A 21,580-nucleotide genomic window follows, 5' to 3' on the forward strand; every position below is an offset into this window, starting at 1 on the left:
TATACATATGTTCGTTTTCATATTCTTTTTCACCATGAGCTACTACAAGATCATGGATATATTTCCCTGTGCTATACAGTATAAACTTGTTTATCTATTCTATATATACCTGTCAGTATCTATAAATCTCGAGCTCCCAGTCTGTCCCTACCCACCCACCTCCCCCTCAGCAACCACAGGTTTGTATTCTATGTCTGTCAGTTGTGTTTCTGTTTTATATTTAAGTTCATTTATCTTCTGTTTTTGTTTTTATTTTTTTAGATTCCACATATGAGTGATATCATATGGTATTTTTCTTTCTCTTTCTGGCTAGCTTCACTTAGAATGACATTCTCCAGGAGCATCCATGTTGCTGCAAATTGCATTATGTTGTCATTTTATGGCTGAATAGTATTCCATTGTATAAATATACCACAATTTCTTTATGCAGTCATCTGTCGATGAACATTTAGGTTGTTTCCACGTCTTGGCTATTGTAAATTGTGCTGCTATGAACATTGGGGTGCTGGTGTCTTTTTGAATTAGGGTTCTTTCTGAATATATGCCCAGGAGTAGGATTACCCAGCAAAAAACATATTTTTATTTGGATTCTTTTTTGCAAACACTATAAAATATTTTGCTCTTTTTACTACCATAAAACAATATTCAGAACAGTTTGCTAATACTCCAGTAAATGTCATTTATTGTCCTTTTTTTTATGTAATAGATGTCAAATTTTTTAAAGCAGGGAAAGTAAAATTTGTTATCTCAAAATTCCACTTTCTATCTTTACTACCACCTCCAATAAAAAAGAGGATGGAGAGATTTATGAAATATTTTATTAATTATTTCCATGGTTTTCTTTTCTTTGCTAGGTTTACTGGACTAATAGGTCTAGAAAATGATGTGGCCATAAACAAGATTTTATGTAACTTTTAACCTCTAGAGTCCTATCCACCTTTGGGATTTCAGTTTTTTTAAAAAAATTTCTCCTACTTTTTGCAAAGCACTGGATCAGATAGAGAAGAAACATAAAATAATTTTTTTAAATGTCCATTTGATTTGGAGTAAACAAAGATGATTGCATTTTAATATAGTGAGTTATAATTATTGGCTTTTCAAGGCAGACCCAATTGAATGTAGAGGATGCTAAAAATTCTTTGATAAAATGAAAGATGTCATAGAATTTGTATAGTCTTTATAAAAGAACTTGTATGTCAACATTCTTTTTTCATGTACAATTAAATGTCTAACACATTGTAACACCTTGATATAATGCTAACATCTGAAAATCAGAGCATAGATACTTTTTCTCTTATGACAAGGAGGTGAACTGTCCATCTTTCAGTACCATGGGAGCATGTTCTGATGTGAACCATTGATCTTTGGGTCTACTGGCGCAGAGATTTCCCTGTTTTATATTTTACGTTTGCTTTTCTGTATGTGTTTTCTATGATACTTCTGTTCAGGAGCTCCCCAACTGAGGTTAAATTTGGTTTTTAGACATTGAAGAAAAATTGAGTTTGTTACTTTTCATGCTTTGCATTTGTTTGGTTTAGGGAATGAAATTATTCAGACTGGGTCAAACAAATGTTCTGTTATTGTGGCTTTCTCTCCACTTCCCTCTCTGCTCTCTCTGGAGTCATCTACACCTCCCTTCATTCCTGGAAACTTTGGGACACTAGTTTTCTTTTGCTCCAAAGAGAGATTTTTTTGTATATATTGTATCATTGTCTAATGCCTGTCAATTAAGATAGACTTTGCTTTACTAACCACATTGTGTTAATACCAGATTATGCCAAATACAAGGATGAGTCCAGAGGGAGAGAAAATGTTGAAATTTGTGATTCTGCTCCCTTTTCTTTCTAGAGACTGAATCTCTACTTCTCTGTGTTTTTTGATAATTTTCTCTTCTGTTTACAGATGAGGTAAGAGAATGAAATTGAAAGGAGAGTCCACAGAGATTTTCTAATTGTATTATCCTTGATAATGTTATAACATCTCAACTTCCTTAACCAAGAATTATGTAGAACACTTGAAGTAGTTGAGAGTGGACTGATTTTTAAATAATATATTTTAAAAGGCTAATAAAAAAGAATAAAATAATGCCATTTGCAGCAACATGGATGGACCTGGAGATCGTCATTCTAAGTAAAGTAAACCAGAAAGAGAAAGAAAAATACCTTGTGATATCACTCATATGTAGACTCTTAAAAAAAAAAAAAAGAGGATACTGTGAACTCATCTACAAAACAGAAACAGACTTGCAGACTTAGTAAACAAGTTTTGGTTACTGGGGAAAGAGGGTGGGAGGAGATAAACTTGGGAGTTTGAGATTTACAAATGTTCGCTACTATATATAAAAATAGATTTTTAAAAAAGTTTCTTTTGTAGAGCACAGGGAACTATGTTCAATATCTTGTAATAACCTTTAATGAAAAAAATATGAAAACAAATATATGTATGTGTATGCATCACCAGGACACTGCTCTACACCAGAAATTGACATATTGTGATGTGATTTACTTCAGTAAAAGTTTTCTCCTTTGCATTTTCAGAGTTCTTTTACCTTTTGAGGAGGGGCAGGGGGGCTGATGAGCAATAGAGAGAAATGGTTTGGGTACATTTGTGTGACTTTATTCAATCAGCCGTATAAGATTTTTTTCTTTCACAAGAGCCCATGTCCTTAGTGAAAATTTGCATAATTTAAAGAATATTTAAATACAACACAGTGGGTTTGAATTGGCAATGAAATCGTAGCTCAGGCATACAATTGAGAGATTTTTAATGTGGATAATTAGAAAAATTCACATTTTTCTAAAATTCAGTTACTTTTTTTTTTTTTTAAGATATGAACAAGCCTTTCTGACTAGTTTGGTTGGATTGAGGCCTGAAAGGTATTTTTGGACAGGACTTTCAGATGTACAAAACAAAGGGACCTTTCAGTGGACCGTTGCAGAAGATGTGCAGTTCACCCACTGGAATTCCGATATGCCAGGTACGTGCCCGGCTTCCACCTTGGGTTTCCATTCACCCTACACGTCCATTGAGCCGAGCCTGTGACTGCTCCGTGTACCTTTCCAAACAGGCTTACATCAGTTAGTTGTGCTCTTTAAATTTCATTATTTTATATTTCACTCTTTTTTTGTTTTTTCTTTTTCTTTCAAAAATATTCCAATTAGTTTGTAGCAGTCTAAGAAAAAAAGGAAGAGAAAACAGCTTGGTTATCGGGTACTGCTCTATTTCGAATATTTATGAAATATTGATGAAATCCTAAATAGTCCTAAAGATGCCAAATGGTTAATATACTTCTGAAAACTTAAAACTGTACTTAAGGGATATGAAGCTTTTCAGTGCAACTATGAGCACAAATATTACCGTGCTGGGGCAGTGGGGCCACGGATGGTGCTTAGGTGGGACTCATTATTTCAATGTCTTGTAGGTGCCACACTATTTAGCCCTTTCTATGCCTCGGATTTTATTTCATCCTTATAAAAAATCTGCGAGGCAAGTTCAAATATCCTCGTAAAGATGGGGAAACTGGGACTCAGAAAATTTATGCGGTCAGAAAGCTTCCAAGCGTGGATTTAGACTAATCTTTGTAATTCCCAAATCTGTGCTGTGTGCATTAATACCATCCTGCCTCCTTATAAATTTTGATATGCCTTCTTTAATAAGTCATTTCTGAGCAGACTTTGAGTCTTTGCTTTCTTTATGCGCTGGTGTCATAGCATATGATTGCACTCAGGAAATTCAGCCTCCTTAGAGCAAGTGTTTCATTGAATCTGGATAAAAAGCTAAAGGAGTAATATATAGCTTAAATGCATCAATTTGCTACTCGGCCTAGTAAGTCCTAATCTTCCGAAGTTTTTAAAATTTGTATCCCCAGCTGTTAATAAGGAAAATAGATCAGTAATTTGGAGAATGTGGCTTTTGTTTAATTATTGAATATTCTGAAAAATGGTAAGATTTCAGTTTAAAGAACAGGACATTATGTTAAGAGCAGAATGCACACTTAAAAAAAAAATATTGGTCAAGAGTGGTAATTCTTACCCTTCAGGCAAAACTCCTTAACTTCACTGGTTGGTGTTGATCATTTAGCAGTAGGATTCTAAGAGATTACTCTGGGAACATCCTTAGGGGGTTAAAAATGAATCAAACCAGAACTCTAGGGAACTAGCCTTCTTAGAGAAAATATTTTGGGAAAGATGTATCTCCCCAGAACTTTGAGAGTTACTTCTGAACGCTTAACTGTTCTTTAAAGGAACAATAATAAAAGATGACCTCATGTCGGCAGCAAGAAATCCTAATGTTTTCAAAGCTTCATCTTAGTTAATTACTGTTTCAAACTAATCATGACTGTAACACACAATTATAAACTATGAAGCCTGGTATAATCTACATTTTATTTTATGTACCCTTTTATCCATTGAAGCTGGTGTGCATCACGACTCTGTAAGGGAGGTAGTGATACTTGCATTTTAAGATGAGGAAATGAGTTCAGAATAGTTCAGCAACTGATCTAAAATCTCTAACTCAGTCAGGTCTCATTTTGAAGCCCGAAGAGTTTCTGTTCTGGGATATTTACATGGACCCCAGGGGGAAGAAATAGATCTTAAATACTTTCTTAAAAAAATGAAAGAAACATCAAAAACCATTATATTTGTCATTATTGTAAATTTTATCATACTAGAAAAATTGTGTCTCTGTTGGTGGAGGGCCACCCTGCCAGCTGTTAGAAGTAAAAATGTTACTAAAACCCTGACCTTTGAGATTATAATTCAGCTGGGGATACAGGCCATGCAAATACAAGGTATATGATGGTTCAAAAATAGCACAAATCAGTTGCCAAATGCAGCAGGACCACTCCTCCACAGTTTTCTTATCAGGTGTGGATTTTATCACACGATTTGACAGTTAGGTGTGAACTGTCTTCTGTGAGCAGGGCTGGCTTGCATTATCACCTGCTGAGTGAAATCTACTTTATATTACTTGCAGGTCGGAAAGCTGGGTGTGTTGCCATGAGAACTGGGGTCGCAGGAGGCTTGTGGGATGTTTTGAGATGTGAAGAAAAGGCAAAATTTGTGTGCAAACACTGGGCAGAAGGAGTAACTCGCCCACCAGAGCCCACCACCACCGCTGAACCCAAATGTCCAGAGAATTGGGGCACTTCCAGTAAAACTAGCTTGTGTTTCAAGGTAAGTGTCAGTTGCTCGGCTATTAAAGAATCTGGAATCTGCTTTGGCCTCAAGAATCCCCTAAGGAATTAAAACAGAACAAAACCGTTGTGCAAGCTCCACCTGTAGAAATCCTGATTTTATTGATGTGGAGGGGGCCTGGGCATTGGCTGTTTTTAAAGCACTCTCCTTGGGCGGGTGCAAAGGACCAGTTGCGTTTAGACTGACAAACACGGCTGAGACCCCAAACACAATGCACAGCAGCCTTTCTTCTCCTGCTTTGCCTTCATCACCACCCCCCAACCCACCCCCACTCTTGACATCTTTCCTCTCCCTCACGCTCTCTAGCCCCAATCTGAGCTTGCATGTCTTTTTATCTTGATGAAAATTTCTGCTCCCCCTTATGCTATCCTATTGCACCCCATTTTTCACTCTGTTCTTTGAGTACAAGCTTTTAGCTAAGTGCGTCGATAAACAAGTCTGCAATCATGCCATGTAGGGATCCTAGAGAGGCTACCCCCTTGTTTTGAGTTAGCCCCTGATTATCATGCCTGAAGGGAGATGAAGGACCGCTCAGGAGGGGCACATGGCCATTCGGTGTCCTATAAATGACAATCTGATATCCTGCTATCATTTTTTTCATTCCTGGGCTGGACCATCCATTTTCTCCTTGGGCAATCAAATTCACCCAAACAAACATACCCCTGATACCCCAACAAATGAAGCATTTGGGTTTTTTTTTCTCTCTTGTAAATCATATTCTTTCTAGAGAAGGCTGGATTTAACCAAATAAAGCAATGCACCTATCTATCACCTAGTGACATTATTCTTTAAAGGCCAGCTCTCTGGACCTCTTTTGTTCAATCCTTTGAGGCATGTGGCCATGGTATGTTTTGTAAGATAGTTAGGCAAGGCCAGTGGGGGATTCGAAGTACTAACGTGCGTCAGAATGAGATCGTTTGGTCTCCTCTAACTCAAGGACTGGTTGGGTTGGTCACTCCCACCAGCAGCAACAGAGACTAATGAGCTACGCAACCCAGATTAGCCAGCCAAAGCTAAAAGCTTGGTTTATGTAGAAGGGCGTCTGTTGGGCCAACACAGGAGAGGATTTTGCAGATGGATTGAGGACTAACACAAAGCCCACCAGGTATTTTATTGCTGCTTCTGGAACCTTTTGAGTTATTACGCAGGGGCCAGGTTCATCCTGTACACAGCCATTCACCTGAGGGTAGCAGGTCGTAGAGATTTGTTGCTGGATTTTGCAAGAAGCGGCAGAATTCTCCAGAGCTGGAAAGTGAACCAAGGGCTCCGGTAAACGTGATCTGGGTGGACGTTGAACAAATCCACATATGTGCTTCCCTAGAAATTATGTGGTTTTAGAGATGCTTGGAGTAGGGTATATTTGAAAATATATAGACCATCTTTGCACATATTAAGATGTGGGGGTTATTAATAAAATTCAGCTGTTGGGAAATTGATTTAAGAAAATGAAATCTTCAATCATGGTCTCACAAGCTGATATTCCTGGGGTCTTGGGAATTATTGAAGTGGAAATTTGCTCAAGGCACCTGTGTCCTGATAACCCAAGCAGGGTGAAGGTAAAAATTGCCTGGGGATGCTTGGTGACCACCGGACAGCCATAGTCCTTTGGAAGCAAATCCCTTTCTCTACAAGGTGGCGATGACAGGGGCCATGTCTCATGCGAAACAGTGAATGGAAGCTATAAAAGTTGGGAGTTACATGGAACTCTATCCTGTTTGCATCCTGATAGATATTTCTCACACTGCCACTGTGGATTCCATGCCACCTGCAGTCCTTTGAAAAATATGACATAGTCTCTAAATTGTATTGATATTAAATGTAGTTCAGCTTACATCCCATCTTTTTAGATGCTCTGCCCATTAAGTGTCTGTCATGGCATGTGTGCCAATCATTGTTACAATATGCATCCATAAGGATAAAAGATAAGGCGGTATTCTTGCAGAACACTACCAATGAAGTGTTGGAGACTGCCTGCCTATTCATTGTTTAACAGGATAACAAACTGTGGCATAACCTTAGGGAGGTTATTATCCTTAAAGTTTTCTTTTTTGTGTGTTTCCTTTCTCCATATGGAGTTTCTTTCCTTTTTCTTTTCTGTCTCAATGCCACTTTTCACACTGAACCAAATTAACCCCGTGAACCCTGTCTCCTGCAAGGAGCTCAGTGCTTAATCCATATGCCTAAAGTGTCTACACATTTAATCTGTGCTATAAAAATAATTTTGTTTTCTAAGGTTTTTATTTTCTACAAAATCATCCCCCAGATTTTGTTACCCAACTCTTTGCTCACCAATTGATCTTTCAACCGAGAGAATGACGTTGTTTGGGGGCCATTGTAATGTCTTTCTTTTCTACACATGAAAATCTCATCAGATTTGATAAGCTATGAAGTGTAAAAAAAATTTTCTGAATCTGTACCACCTTTAGCTGTTTACAAAAGGCAAACACGAGAAGAAGACTTGGTTTGAATCTCGAGACTTTTGCAGAGCTCTGGGTGGAGACCTAGCCAGTATCAATAACAAAGAGGAGCAGCAAGCAATATGGCGGTTAGTGACGTGAGTATCTTTTCTATGTAATACTCCTTTCTTTGACCCTTTCGGTGTTAATGATATGGAGAAAAGTCTCCTATTTCCAACAGTGTGGGCTTATTATGCTGCTCTAAGTACATAGATCATATCCCAAATCTGTGGGCACTTTTGGATCTAGTTTTACTTCCAAAGGCTTTAATTTTATAGCTATGAAGCCTGTGATGAATTGCTCTATAAACATATAAGACACTCAGTACATATTGTTACATGAATAAATGAATGAGTATCTGTCAGTGCTTTACAATTATTCTCGGATGGTGCCTTGTTTTCAGGATATTTACGGGTTGTACCAAAAGCACAACTGTGGCATAATGCTATGTTTAGTCATGGAATCCCTTTATCTGTGTAATAACTAATTAATGTTTTGGAGATCACTCTCAAATTTGATTAGGACTTGTAGGTAACCAAACTTGGTTCACGTAGTAACATAAGCTATCTTTATATCTTGTACGTTTTATATGTTTTATTTTATAATTTTTATTATATTATATTTATGTATTTTATTATTATATTTTGTTTTATTTATGTTATATTTTATTTTTATGTTTTACTTTATAAAACTTTATGTTTTATTTATATCTTGCAGGGCTAGTGGAAGCTACCACGAACTCTTTTGGTTGGGATTGACATATGGAAGTCCTTCTGAGGGTTTTACTTGGAGTGATGGATCTCCCGTGAGTAACTTGACTTAATATATCATTTTCTTACTTTATCATGTATTTATCTTTTTTTTTTGAGGTTAATTTTTGCTTTTATTTGCCAGTGTAACTTAACTACAGTGGCTTGCAAACTTTTCATGTATCTATCTTGATGTTACCCTTTGGCTTAATCCAAATTTTTGGTAAGACAGGTTATTAGGATAGCTGGAGACATTTTTCTATGTAAAATAAATTCTATTTTGCAATCCTTATCCTGCCCCTGCCCCTGCCCCAGTACAGGTGTCCTGTTCACCCAAGGCATGAGAAGGGTGGACTGGATGAAAAAAAAATGAGAGAACGCATTCCTCTAATTTATATAAAATAATGTCTTCATTCTATCACGCCAAATTGGTATGCAAGTTGCTAAACTTCTTAAAGATTGAGTGTTTATGGCCTCTTATAGATCAGGAATGGAAATAATTATTGATATTCCATTGAAAAACCATTAGGCTTCATCAGACTTCTCCATTCTCAGCAATTCTCAGGGATGGAGAAATGAGGGGCCACGGCACATGCTGGCAATGTTAACCCTCTGGTCATCACAGAAAGTGGTCTTGTGTAATTTCAATTCTGCCTCCTCTTACAAGCCATCATCAACTGTTTGAGGCATTTGGGTCTGGTGGATTATTTGATGGCTCCATTGATAACTTAGATTTTATGTTTAGATCTCTGGAAAATAGATCATAATGCTTATCTCTAAAACCCTGTGGGCTGTGATTCCACTTTGAAAACTCCACAGGGGACCAAAACCAAGCCCTTTCCATTTATTTCCACTGCTCATTTTGGTAAAGATTAGCAGCTTGGTTAGCAATATCTCCTGTTTTTTTCTTTTGTAAGAAGAGCTCATTATATTTCTTTATCCTATTGTTTCAAGAAAAAGAAAGTTTCCAACATCACATCTTATCCCTTAAGATCAGGTTATAGAGTCAGGAACTCCCAATACTGAGAAGTAGAACTTTTTTGCAAGGTTTTTCCTGTATATAAATCCAGCTTTCATGGCCTGGATCCAGTCTATTTAATATGAGTAAATGCAATTTTATAATCATTAATAGTGTATGCTATTCAGTTTCAAAAGTTTCCATGTAATGAAAGCTATTTCTTTCCCAGCTGTGTTCATAAACCTTGTTTCCAAAGCAAACCTATTGTGAAAAAAGTAAATAGGTTAAAAAAGATAAATGTATCTTTCTTTTTACGTTTGGATAGCAGATTGACACTGGCCTGATAGAAATGGCTGACAGTTGTTAACGTAACATTTATAACATAGGTTTCATATGAAAATTGGGCTTATGGAGAACCTAATAATTATCAAAATGTTGAATACTGTGGCGAGTTGAAAGGAGATCCCAGTATGTCCTGGAATGATATTAACTGTGAACATCTTAACAACTGGATCTGCCAGATACGAAAAGGTATGATACCCGGTCCTCTCCTTCATCTCGGTTTGGAGAACTAACCTCCTGTAATCCCAGCATCTTCCCTTTATTAGCAGAACCAAACAAACAAAACAACAAAATAAGGGAACTGGCAGGGGTCATCATTTCACAGGATAAGAATGAAGTCACTGAGCATAGATAAATGTTCCAAAGGAACAGAAGATCAAAAGGCCACCCGGGATCCCTGGAGCAGAGTCACGTCCTCCAAAATACTTCCCACGAGCCGTGGCTCCGGCTCAGGTTCTGTAGTGTTGGGAGTGGGTGGGTCTTCTCCTCTGGATGCAGAGTAATGAGAATGCAATTTCTATTTGGGGATTTTCACCCTCTGACTCACATCAGTCGTCCAATGGGTGAAAGTTTTTCTCAGTCTGAATATGCTAAGTACTGATTTCTCAAGGAAATGTTCAACCAAAGAACTGGCACCTTTTTGAAGCCCCTGATGCTATGAGACCCACTATGTTATTGATGGCCAAAAATTATCCATACATACATATCAGTCATGACCTGTGACTCAGAAAGTTTCACATATCCAAGTCAGGTATTGAGGGCAGAGGATCAAACGTTTTCTGTTACAATAAACACACACAGACCCACCCTTGAACCAGAGTATCCATCAGCTTCCTCCGCTGTAAACAGATAAGTGGAACCACATTGCCCTCTGCTGTCAAGGAAACTTGGCTACTATTCCTGCTCTGTTGCTCAAGACAGTTCTCCTGTCTGTCTGCTTGCTTTCCTTTCTCCTTCTGCTTAGATGATGCTTCCAAGGTTTTCAGAATGGAAGCATAAATAGTGGCCAGTTCTTCTTTAAAGGCCTCCTAGCTACCGAGGACCAGTTTCCTTGTGTATTATTAGTAGCTTTGTTCTAAAAGGTGTTAAATACATTAAACCAAAAGCTAGATAACCTGAGTCCTTTTTATCAGATTCCAGCAAAGTCCAGGTGTATCATTCACTTCTTGGAAAGAAAAGTATTTCATTTAACTTTTTGTAAAACATACATTTAATAAGTTTTTTGAAGAAAATATATTTCACAAAAAAACAGTTTGTATTTAATGGTTTCAAATCATGAAAATTTAAGTCACTCCACAGCTAGTTATAAGATGTGTGACTGTAAAGCGGACAGCTATTGAGCACCTTCTGAATACCAACAACTTGCACGTTTTATCCCATAGCTTTACATGTATGACTAACTCCTTTCTGCTGCTGAGAAAATTAAGGGTAAGAAATTTAAATCCAGTTGTGGGAGTTGAATCTCGGCTTTCTAATTCCAAAAGTGATGTTTTTTTTTTCTTTCTTTTTATATGATGCTCTTTGTTGTGCCTGAAAACTGTCTTCCAGTTTCTGGTGGTGCTGTACCTAATTTGTTTAGCTCTTACCTCCCTAATTCCGTTTCCCTTTATCCTCCTCCCCCACAGCACGGCAGGAGGATTGGAGAGTGGAAGGGAGAAAGAGAAAGAGAGAGCAGTTAAGTTTTCAGTTGTAACTGACTGTGAAACTAGGAAGTAATGTAATAGCAGATGTTCAAGTATACTTTGTATCTAATCTTCTCTTGTTTTCCAGGACAAACACCCAACCCTGAGCCAACCCCAGCTCCTCAAGACAGTAGGTGTTACCTTTTCTCTGATCTCCATATTGATGTTCCCCTTCTCTTTCCTTTCTTAATGAAAAACAAAATACTTACCCTTGGAAGGTGGAGAGAAGAGATTCTTAATATCTTTGAGAATCTCATGAAAGTTTGGATCTTCTCCTCCAGACAGATACACGCACAAACACAAAGAGGCTTGTTAATACAATGTCTCAGGGTTCGTGAAACTAATCCAAGGACCTCAGGTGATTAATTTCCTGTGGCTGCTGTAAAAAATTACCACCAACTTGGTGGCTTCAAGCTGCACACATGTATCCCCTTATGGTTCTGGGGATCAGAATTATGAATGCAGTTTCCCTGGGCTGAAATCAAGGTAGCGGCAGCTCCATGCTCCCTCTGGAGGCTCCAGTGGAGGATCTGTTTCCTTGCCACCAGTTTCTAGAGCTGCATTCCTCACATTTGTTGGTTCATGGCCCCACCCTCCATCTTCAAAAACAACAATGTAGCATTTTCTTTCATTCGTCACATTGCCCCTCCTTTCCTACTCAAATCTCCCTCAGTTTCCCTCAGTAAGGGTGCCTGTGATTTACGGGTAGGGCCTGCCCAGAAAATCTAGGATAATCTCTCCATCTCAAGATTCGTAACTTAATCACATCTACAAAGTACCTTTTTCTGTATAACATTCACAGAGTCCAGAGATTAAGGCCTGGGTGTCTTTGGGCCTCTTATGAAGCCTGCTCCAGCACAGAACTATAGAAGTCCCTAGAAATCCATGGTTTCAAAGAAGCCCTAGGGGTCCTCCTAGTACCTGAATTCCTTGGTTCTCCAATTATGAAGCACCCAAGTCCATCTGTTACATCTGTAATATTAGATGAAAGCTACTCGCTCACAGTTTCCACTCCTTGAACCTAGACCATCACGGGTGCACATATGTAAATTACTCCAGCTCAGCAATCCGGTTGTTAAAAGTAACATTGGGAGTTCTTTTACCAAATGATGATACGCGGAAGTTAATTGAGAAGAAAAACAGCTAGTTTTTACAGAGTTGGTAGAAAGTGAATATTTGGAATTAGATAATTCAGTCTGTATTTAACATAAACATCCTATTCATTCTGGCCTCTCAGAGTTGCAGATACCTCTGCTAGGGTTACTCCGCCCTTTTCACTTTTATGTAGCATACATACCAGATTCTTGAATTCGTCTACATAAAATCCATCACCTTTTCTCATTAATTTTTCAGATCCCCCAGTCACTGAAGATGGGTGGGTTATTTACAAAGACTACCAGTATTATTTTAGCAAAGAGAAGGAAACCATGGACAAGGCACGAGAATTTTGCAAGAAGAATTTTGGTGATCTTGTTTCCATCCAAAGTGAAAGCGAAAAGAAGTTTCTATGGAAATATGTAAGGATATGATTCATTTAAGCATGGAAAAGTGACATGTGATAAGGAAAGATAATGTCCATGATTGCTACCCTTTGGTGCAATTTCAAATTATGTGCTGAATTGGAGCCTTCTAAGGTCAGGGGTAAAAATGTGAGGGTCAGAGGAGGGGAAATTGGTGCTGGACATCACAGAAGTGAGTGACCTGATTGCTAGAGTTTTCAATGCAGAGTCACAGAACCCAGAAACAGTGTTTAGACTGGGCTTTGTGAGAATTCAGACTTGATGGTTTTAAGCTCACTAATTTGAGTTTCAAAGGTTATCATTCTTAACTAGTTGTTAATTATCAATACCGGACCCTTTGTGTTATAGCGCAAGTTGATTATTAATTTAATAATCTGTCTCAGTTGGACCAGATTCTTTTTTGTTTTTTCCTTTTGAGGTGGCAGGTAATTTGGTTTGTTTTTGTTTGTTTATTAATGGAAGTACCTGAGATTGAACCCAGGACATTTTGCATGCTAAGCACATGCTCTACCCCTGAGCTATAACCTTCCCTCTGCCCTGACCCGCCACCACTGCCCCCAGACCAGATTCTTGGTTAATAAGACAGTATTAACAAAGTTAATAAACAGATAGTACAGCTTGATTATTCATATAAAACTCTTTCTTGGTTGAACCAAAATTGTCAGCTAACAGTGGAGGTGTAATTTATTTTTTTCCGAGGGTGCTTGGTTCAATCTTTCTCTTTAAAAATCTTCATGGCATCCTCACTGTTTTCCAGAAAGGAGGTAAGAGGGAGAGAAGGCAAAAGTGAGTTCAACAGTAGTGAAAGAATAAAAATTCATTTGATTACAAAAGCATTAGAGCATAGCCTGATTTACCTTCATCATTGTAGATACACCGTGGTTTGAAATTCTCAGGATTATTTCCTAATACTGCACAAATATATTTGTGGATGGAGAAGTCTTCCTTAGACACATAATCCCAAATGGCTACTTTGCTTTAAAGAATGTCTTCAACAACCTAATTACTATAGGTGTTTGGTATTAAAGAGAATGACTTAAGGTATTTCCTGTATAAATACAGGTTGTTATATAATGTGCATATTTTTATTTTTATTCCTATGAAGAGCATTGAATGTACAACAAAATTTTTGCATGAATACCTCCTTAGGAAAGTCCCCTAATAGACCGTCTCATTAATATGTAGGTTTTATTTAAGAATTTGCTTCCTATGGTATAGACTGAACTATATGTAAACTTCCATGTTTTAGGTCAACAGAAATGATGCACAGCAAGCATATTTTATTGGCTTATTGATCAGCTTGGATAGAAAATTTGCGTAAGTAAATCAAAATAAAACAACGTTGCTTAGGATAGTGATCTGATGAATGCCTAAGAGTTACTTTCAGACTTTTGTTTTGCTGAATGCATTAAAAAAAAATCCTACTGGGCTGTTAATCTACAAAGCATCTTTTTTTTTTTTCCTCTTTCAGTTTTATTAGGTGAATTATTACAGTTTGCACATATACATTATATTGCATGTAAATACATATATATAGTACACTGCACATTTTTTTAGTTTACATATATGTACTGATCATTGTTTCTAAGAACAGATTAGTGCTTTAGCTTTTTACGCTTACGTAGTTATCAAACGAATAAAGCCAACCACAAAGTAAGAATCAGCAGAATGCGGTCACCCAATCATAAAGGACAGTCAAATACGCTTACACATATTCAAGAAATCAGTCATCTAAGTTGTGAATAATAACTCGTCATTTGTGTCCTTATTTATTTTATTTTATTTTTTAGATTCCACATATAAGTGATATCATATGGCCTTTTTCTCTCTTAAAAAAACAAGGAGAATTTTTAAAAATTCTGTTAAATATTTTCAACATTGTAATTCTCAAGTAAACAACTCAAAGTCTGGTTTAATTTTGCAAAATGTCACCTCTCTTTGTTTTAGGGGATCATCACCAGTTAGTAAATCAGCTACTGAGAAGATGTATTATACAGATAGGAATACTGAATTTGTTTGAAAAGCAATGCTTCCCATTTAGACTGTCCTTGGTGCACAGAGCCAAAGGGTCCTTTTCGTGTCACCCCACTTAGTGCTTTAACAGCTCTGCTTTGAAGTATTCTTTCAACTGCATGAAATGCTTTCCCTTCAAAGGAATGACTGTACTGTTTTTCATGCAGGAGGGAGGGAATTAGTATGTTTCAGGGGTTTCTTTCATTGTTTATTATGACACATGTTCTCCTCAAGCTGGAAGAGCGGATACGTCTTCTCGGGACCCACCCAGATATTTTAACCACACTTGTTCCGTGTGACTGCTACTGATTGCCATTTTGGGCAACAGAGACCCAAACTCACACTCATTATTTTTAAAGATCAGAAATGTGTGACGCTCCTTTGGACCAGAATTCATTTTAACAATCTCCAAAATAAGAGGGTCGCATTCAGTGATCTCTTGGTCTCTTTCGAGCTGACAGCCTCCAAATTTCTATGAATTATGAAAAGAAGCATAGGGCCATCTACCTTAGGAAAAGCCACAGTTAGCATTCAAATCAGAGACTTGTCCTAATGAGAAACTCTGTATTCTCCATCTCTCTATGGGTGGTTTTGTTTTGCGGGAATCATGCCCAAGAAGTCCTGTGGGAGGATGTTTGCTTCTGGTCCCTTTCCAGGGTGACTGGCATCTCCGTTTCTTCTCTCACTTCAAGACAAAAGCTACTTCTTCCAGGGAGGGAAAAGAAGACAGACTCCCCAGGCATTCAGTTGCTACAGAGGAGCCTGGTGCCGTGGGGAGCACAAGCTCCCTTTGGGGCTTTCATGCTAGTCTCTCTAGAAACTTCTCTTCTGTTTGTTTAGGATCTTGGGCTCCCTTCATCCTGATTGACTTGCCTGCTCCCACCACTAGGCTGTAGCCAACTCTTCTCAGAATCAGGTTTTTGCTCATTGGCTAAATTTTCTTTTCCAGTTGGATGGACGGAAGCAAAGTGGATTATGTGGCTTGGGCCACAGGTGAACCCAATTTTGCAAATGATGATGAAAACTGTGTAACCATGTATTCAAATTCAGGTAGACAATATCAAAATCTTCTCCAATTTGCCTCCTGGTGTGATGTGTCATTTGCTACATTCCTAGGCTAGAAGTAGCAAGTTGTGTACTTAACTCAGAGGAAAAGGAAGAGAGAATGAAGGAGAATTCTAATTTTAGCAACATAGCTGTTGCCTTTTTAAGGAGCTGGATGTTTAACATTATACTAATACACAACACAATATTCTCACTTCTCATTTTGTGAAACATTTTTAAATGTTTCTCTCTTTTCTTTCTCTCTACATTGTTATTTGTAAAATCAGAATAATAACAGAATGTATCTGCTCCTGAGAAGATTAAAGAGGTAATACATCTAAAACACTAAAGCAAATGCTTCATGTACATAAAGTTTAGGTATTATTAGATTATTATTGGCAATTACTGGCTATTTAGGTAATATATCTGCAACATCAAGTATACGCTTCACTCATGGGATGCTGTCTGTCAACCTGAAATATTATTGGTGAAATTATTAGTAAGCAAAAGCACAAAGGGGTATTGCATAGATCTTTCTGGTCTCTTGTGTAAAAATGATGTTTGTAGTATAAACCATTTTTGAGAATCCTTATAAAATGTAAATGCATTATAAAAGTGCTTTTGAAGGTAAACATGTAAATCTCATTAAACTGTTTTGTTCTTTGTCAGGATTTTGGAATGACATTAACTGTGGTTATCCAAATGCCTTCATTTGCCAGCGGCATAACAGCAGTATCAATGCCACGGCTATCCCTACCGCACCTTCAGCCCCAGGAGGTTGTAAGGAAGGTTGGAGTTTTTACAATCACAAGGTACTAAGAAATTTGAGTGGTATTTGGCACTGATCCATATGGAGAGTGACAATGCGAATCTTTCAGCTTAAAGTTAACTTTTGCTTACCACAGCACTCCAGAAAATTTTAGACATAAGGATATACTCAAAGGTACTTTCAAAATTGTTGTGCCCTTTGTCCTAAGGGAGAAAAAAACTTTGCAAAGAAAGTTAACAAAATTATCTTAATTTTTTGGGTCTCTATTTGGTTGTGGGAATATTTATATTTAACTATAATCGTCATGAATAATTTCAATTTCTTTAGAGCAAACACTCTTATCTTTCTGTACTTAATCCCATGATTTTTTTTCCTTCTATCCCAGTGTTTTAAAATCTTTGGATTTCTTGAAGAAGAAAGAAAAAATTGGCAAGAGGCACGAAAAGCTTGCATAGGATTTGGAGGAAATCTGGCATCCATACAAAATGAAAAAGAGCAAGGTATGTGGGCTGTTTAGAACCAGTGATGCACATAAACATGAAATTTTTTCCTCTAAAATGGTAGAATGTTGCTTATAGTAAATGATTTTTTTTGGTTTTCCAGAGTGAAAATCTAGGAAGGGAAAGCAAAGACTTACTGAGAGCTGTTTTATTATTTGTAGGCACAGTGCTGAGCATTTTACATACAAAGTACCTTCCGTTTTCGTAACAACTCCATGAAGCAGGGATCATTACTCCATTGTGAATGAGGAAATGGTGTTTAGGGAGTCTCAGGTTAAGGAACTTGGTGGGTAAAGTGGTAGAGTTGGGTATCAAACTGGGTCTTCCAGATTAAATTCCACCTGTTTCTACCAAACCAGTTTGTCCACCAAAGAGCCAAAGAAGTGGAGTAGTTCTAGGAATAAAGTAAGAAATTGTTGATTTTCCATTTACTTCTAGGCACTTGATAATTCCTAAGGCAATAAAACTAAGTTTTAAATATGACCATTGAACAAATTGAGGGGAAAAAATTGGATAAAATGTGAGGATAAGCCAGAGCTTTGAAGTACAGAAGGAGGAAATTCACCACTTCCATGTAGCAGATTGCAAAATTCAGTATAGTATTGTCCACAGAAAGTACTAGACCCCTTACGCATGGTCTTTTTGGGGCCACCTTACTTGAAGTACACACACACACACACACACACACACACACACACACACACTGTAGGAATATAATATTCACATTTATGTAACTGGTCTACCACATTTTGGGCTCAGCTACCCCGGAGAGAAACACAATAACTGATTTCCTCTCTTAACCACAAAGTGCTGATTCCTGGCATAACAAAATTAGAACCTGGGTAATAGAGATGTGCAGAAGGAAACCATTTTCAGATAAAATAACATTATTCCTGGCGAAATAGGCACACGTTGTTGAATTCTTATTGTGGTTCTTGGCAGAAAACAAGTCAGGGCTGAAATATTGGCAGGTGGCGCTTTTCCACATTTCATTGCAAGTTGGGGATAGGGCAAGAATTATGATCTTATTTAGGGAAGAAAAATGAAAACAAAGTAAATATTTTTCTTTCTGAAAAATATTAGAAGTTTTTTTGGGGGGGTTGGGTTTTTTTGTTTTTGTTCTTTTTGGTTTTAGTTTTTTTACTTTTAGTTAATTGAGAAATAAATCTCTGAGCAGGCTGGTGGCATCTACACTCTGCTGAACAGTTAGTATGTAGCAGTGGCCCCTCTGTGGAACTGTTTGTTTATGAATAAACAGATAATGGTATCTCTATAGGCTTCTTTCTGTCTTGTATTTTCTATTAGTCACCCCGAGTGCTGAGTCATTTGGTTTCCTATTTGCATTCAGGAGTCATGTTTAAGCATAGTTTGGGAATTGTTCTGTAGAGCCAGTGCTCATCCATTAGGTGTCCATCCGTGTCCTACGTGTCCACGGCTCCTGGCAAGGGAGGTTGATGGCTGCAGAAGGCAGCTGCTGTTGTGTGGGAGGCAGAAAGGATGGGGCATGGATACTGTCAAGCCTTTCACAGCTTCTGGATATTTGCCACCATTGTCTCTGCCACAGAATTGATAAAGAAGCAGGAGGCCATGTTTGTCCTACTTGAGTTTCTCTACAACTTCTCTTCCAACGATGAGAGCCTCCTGGATCCTAGCACCCTCAGTGGATGGCTGCTGACCCCTCGGAGTTGGCCCCCAAGGAGGAGGTGTAGTTAGGTAGCTCTTTTGGTTTGGCAATTCAAGGTGGTGATAATTTGACAGCTTCATGCTTCTTGTTTTGACAAGTAATTTTCATTTTCAGGGCTTTTCTGGATTCAGAGCCCTCTTTGCCCCCTAGTTATTATGACCAGATAATTTTGTTTGTAGAATCAGGACACCAGCTAACGCGTAGGGTAACTGTGCATAAATTAGAAAAATGAACCTTTTCCTGAAGAATGGTAGGCAGCCACAACCTAGACTGGGTTATACGAAATGGAGAGAGGGGCATGGAATGGACTTTAGCCTTCCCTTCTCCCATGCCCTGGTGCCCCAGTGCCCTTGGGCAGGATACAACCTGTACAGTTATCTATGGTGACCCAGATAAAACCTAGAATTTTATTGTGAGAAACTTTTCAAAGTCCAGAGCTGAGGTGATAACATGATGCTCCGGTTAGAATGTGTTTGTTTTCAAGGTAAGTGCTTTTAAATAATAATAGAGACATTAATCACATGTTTGGGATTTTAAAATTAATGCATTTTGAATATTTTCCATATGTTGGGTATTTCCCCCCAAAGTTTAAAATTATCTCGTGAAACTTTATTTCAGCATTTCTTACATATCATATGAAGGACTCCACTTTTAATGCCTGGACTGGGCTGAATGATGTCAACTCAGAGCACACCTTCCTTTGGACGGATGGACGAGGAGTTTCTTACACAAACTGGGGGAAGGGCTTCCCTGGTGGGAGAAGGAGCAGTCTTTCTTATGAAGATGTAAATATCACTTTCAGGTCACCTCTCTGTACACTGTCTCTTTGCTTCAAATCATCATATTAGTGATTAATCTTGTGTTAAAAAATCTACCAGAGTACTCCTTGATCTGATCCATTCTTGCAGATTTTAACTGTTTCAGGCTGAGACAGCCTTGAAGGAAAAGCTGTGAATTCACTGACGAACTCTTGATCTTGGAGGGGCGGGTGGTGGTGGTAGTGAGGAATGGGGAAAGTCAGCTCCAGTGTGGGCTTATGTCTATTTGAACCCAGAGTTATCAACATTCTTTGCATCAGCTGCCCCTAGACTCTTTAAGTTGTTGTAGTATTTGGGGTATAGTTCTGGAAGCTACTAGAGCTTCTAATGATATAATCATCATCATCATCATCATCATTATTGAGCTTATCATCTGCAGAGAGCTTGCTAGTAACCTAACCTAAGAGACAGATGACTGCTTCTTTATTTCCCTACTTTTAATCTTACATCATTGACGTCAACAAATCAGTGTTAAACACCCTACTAGGCACTATGAAATATGTGAAGAAACATGAGATTTTATTCTTACCTTAAAGAAGGTTGAACTTAAGCTAGACCACAAGTCTCATACAAGAAATTGGACAGCAACAAAATGAAATTGCATAATGAGAGGGTCAACTGTAAAGCATGAGAACAGTTAGGAGAAAAGAAACTTACTGTGGGATGGAGTGATCTAATCAGCAAACACGTATCTATGGAGCTCTTCATTTGGTGGAAAGAAGGGATATGAGGAAGAATGAGCAATGGGTCTTTTCCTCAATATGTTTAAAATATAATGATCAGGGGAACGTGACGAGAGGATGGGGAAATTTATGTTAAGTGCGAAAGGTGAATAAAGTCTTCAGGAAAAAGGTACAAGGTGGGTTTGGGCTAGAGTAAAGGGCTTTGGATGTAGCAGGGGCGTCATGCAAAAAAAAAGTTAAGAGTTAGCTTTAGAAGGTGGAAAGCAGAATTTAGGAAAATTTGGATGCCTTATGAAAGAGTTTGGACTTCGTCAGATAGGCAGCAAAAAAAAAAATGGTTTGAGCAGAAAAATGACCTGATCGAAATGGTACCTTGATGATAATTCATTTGGTATCTATGAGATGCATAGGTACATTCTAGTTATGGGTAAGTGACTTTCCAGGGAGAAATTCTTTGAATCCTCCTTACATCAATGAGGGCTGAAAAGTAAAGTGGAGATGGGTTTGCTTAGAAAGACTTCATGGATGAGTGGCAAATTTTATTTTAAAATAAAGAAAAATCATTATTGCACAAGTTTCTTTTGTTTTTAGAACAGAAAGAAAAGGAGAAACAATGGAAACAAATAAAATCTGTAATCTCACCTTCCAGAAAAAAACACTTACGTTTTTGCTGGTTTTATTCATAAACTTTTCCTTAGTATGGGTAAAAATACTAAGTTTATATTTCACAAAAGTGGAATCAAAGTACATATGTTGTTTTGTTACAATGCCAGGACTCTTGTTCTTTACAGGGTTCCTGGCTTAGAGCAGAGACTCTGAGCCAGGAGAATGGAAGGTAAGAGTAGCTTAGAAGGGAGATGGGAATGAGTGGAGAATTTCTGAAATGTAGGTTTGGGGGTTCCTAATAGTTGAAACTCATGAGACAGTGAGACTGGAGGCAGGGAGGTTGAGAAGACCACTAGCTGTTGTGAAACCGTGGTAGCTGTGGATCAGGGAATTCATGAGATGTCTGATAGCACATTTCTCAGAACTGTCACCAAGCTTTATCTATTGTCTCTACTTAATGTTCAGTTAAGACAGCCACAGTTTGGTGTGAGGGATCCACATGGAAAGCTGGTGCAGTTGTGTAGAAATAGGATGAATTGCAGATGCTGTAAATGAATT

General features: G+C 38.0%; 1 protein-coding gene across 1 annotated transcript in view; it reads left to right on the forward strand.

The window, feature by feature from the left end:
• The window catches only part of MRC1 (mannose receptor C-type 1), a 90,786-nt gene that overhangs the window by 51,941 nt on the left and 17,265 nt on the right, over positions 1-21,580 (forward strand). Inside the window, exons 11-22 of the mRNA XM_006216770.4 lie at positions 2,829-2,977; positions 4,978-5,177; positions 7,625-7,752; positions 8,372-8,459; positions 9,748-9,892; positions 11,474-11,515; positions 12,739-12,902; positions 14,155-14,222; positions 15,868-15,968; positions 16,632-16,774; positions 17,117-17,231; positions 19,534-19,700. Of these exons, the coding sequence (XP_006216832.1) occupies positions 2,829-2,977; positions 4,978-5,177; positions 7,625-7,752; positions 8,372-8,459; positions 9,748-9,892; positions 11,474-11,515; positions 12,739-12,902; positions 14,155-14,222; positions 15,868-15,968; positions 16,632-16,774; positions 17,117-17,231; positions 19,534-19,700 (1,510 nt within the window). The remainder of the gene's footprint in view (positions 1-2,828; positions 2,978-4,977; positions 5,178-7,624; positions 7,753-8,371; positions 8,460-9,747; positions 9,893-11,473; positions 11,516-12,738; positions 12,903-14,154; positions 14,223-15,867; positions 15,969-16,631; positions 16,775-17,116; positions 17,232-19,533; positions 19,701-21,580) is intronic.

This window comes from Vicugna pacos, chromosome 35 (genome assembly GCF_048564905.1).
Source record: "Vicugna pacos chromosome 35, VicPac4, whole genome shotgun sequence".
NCBI lineage: Eukaryota > Metazoa > Chordata > Mammalia > Artiodactyla > Camelidae > Vicugna > Vicugna pacos.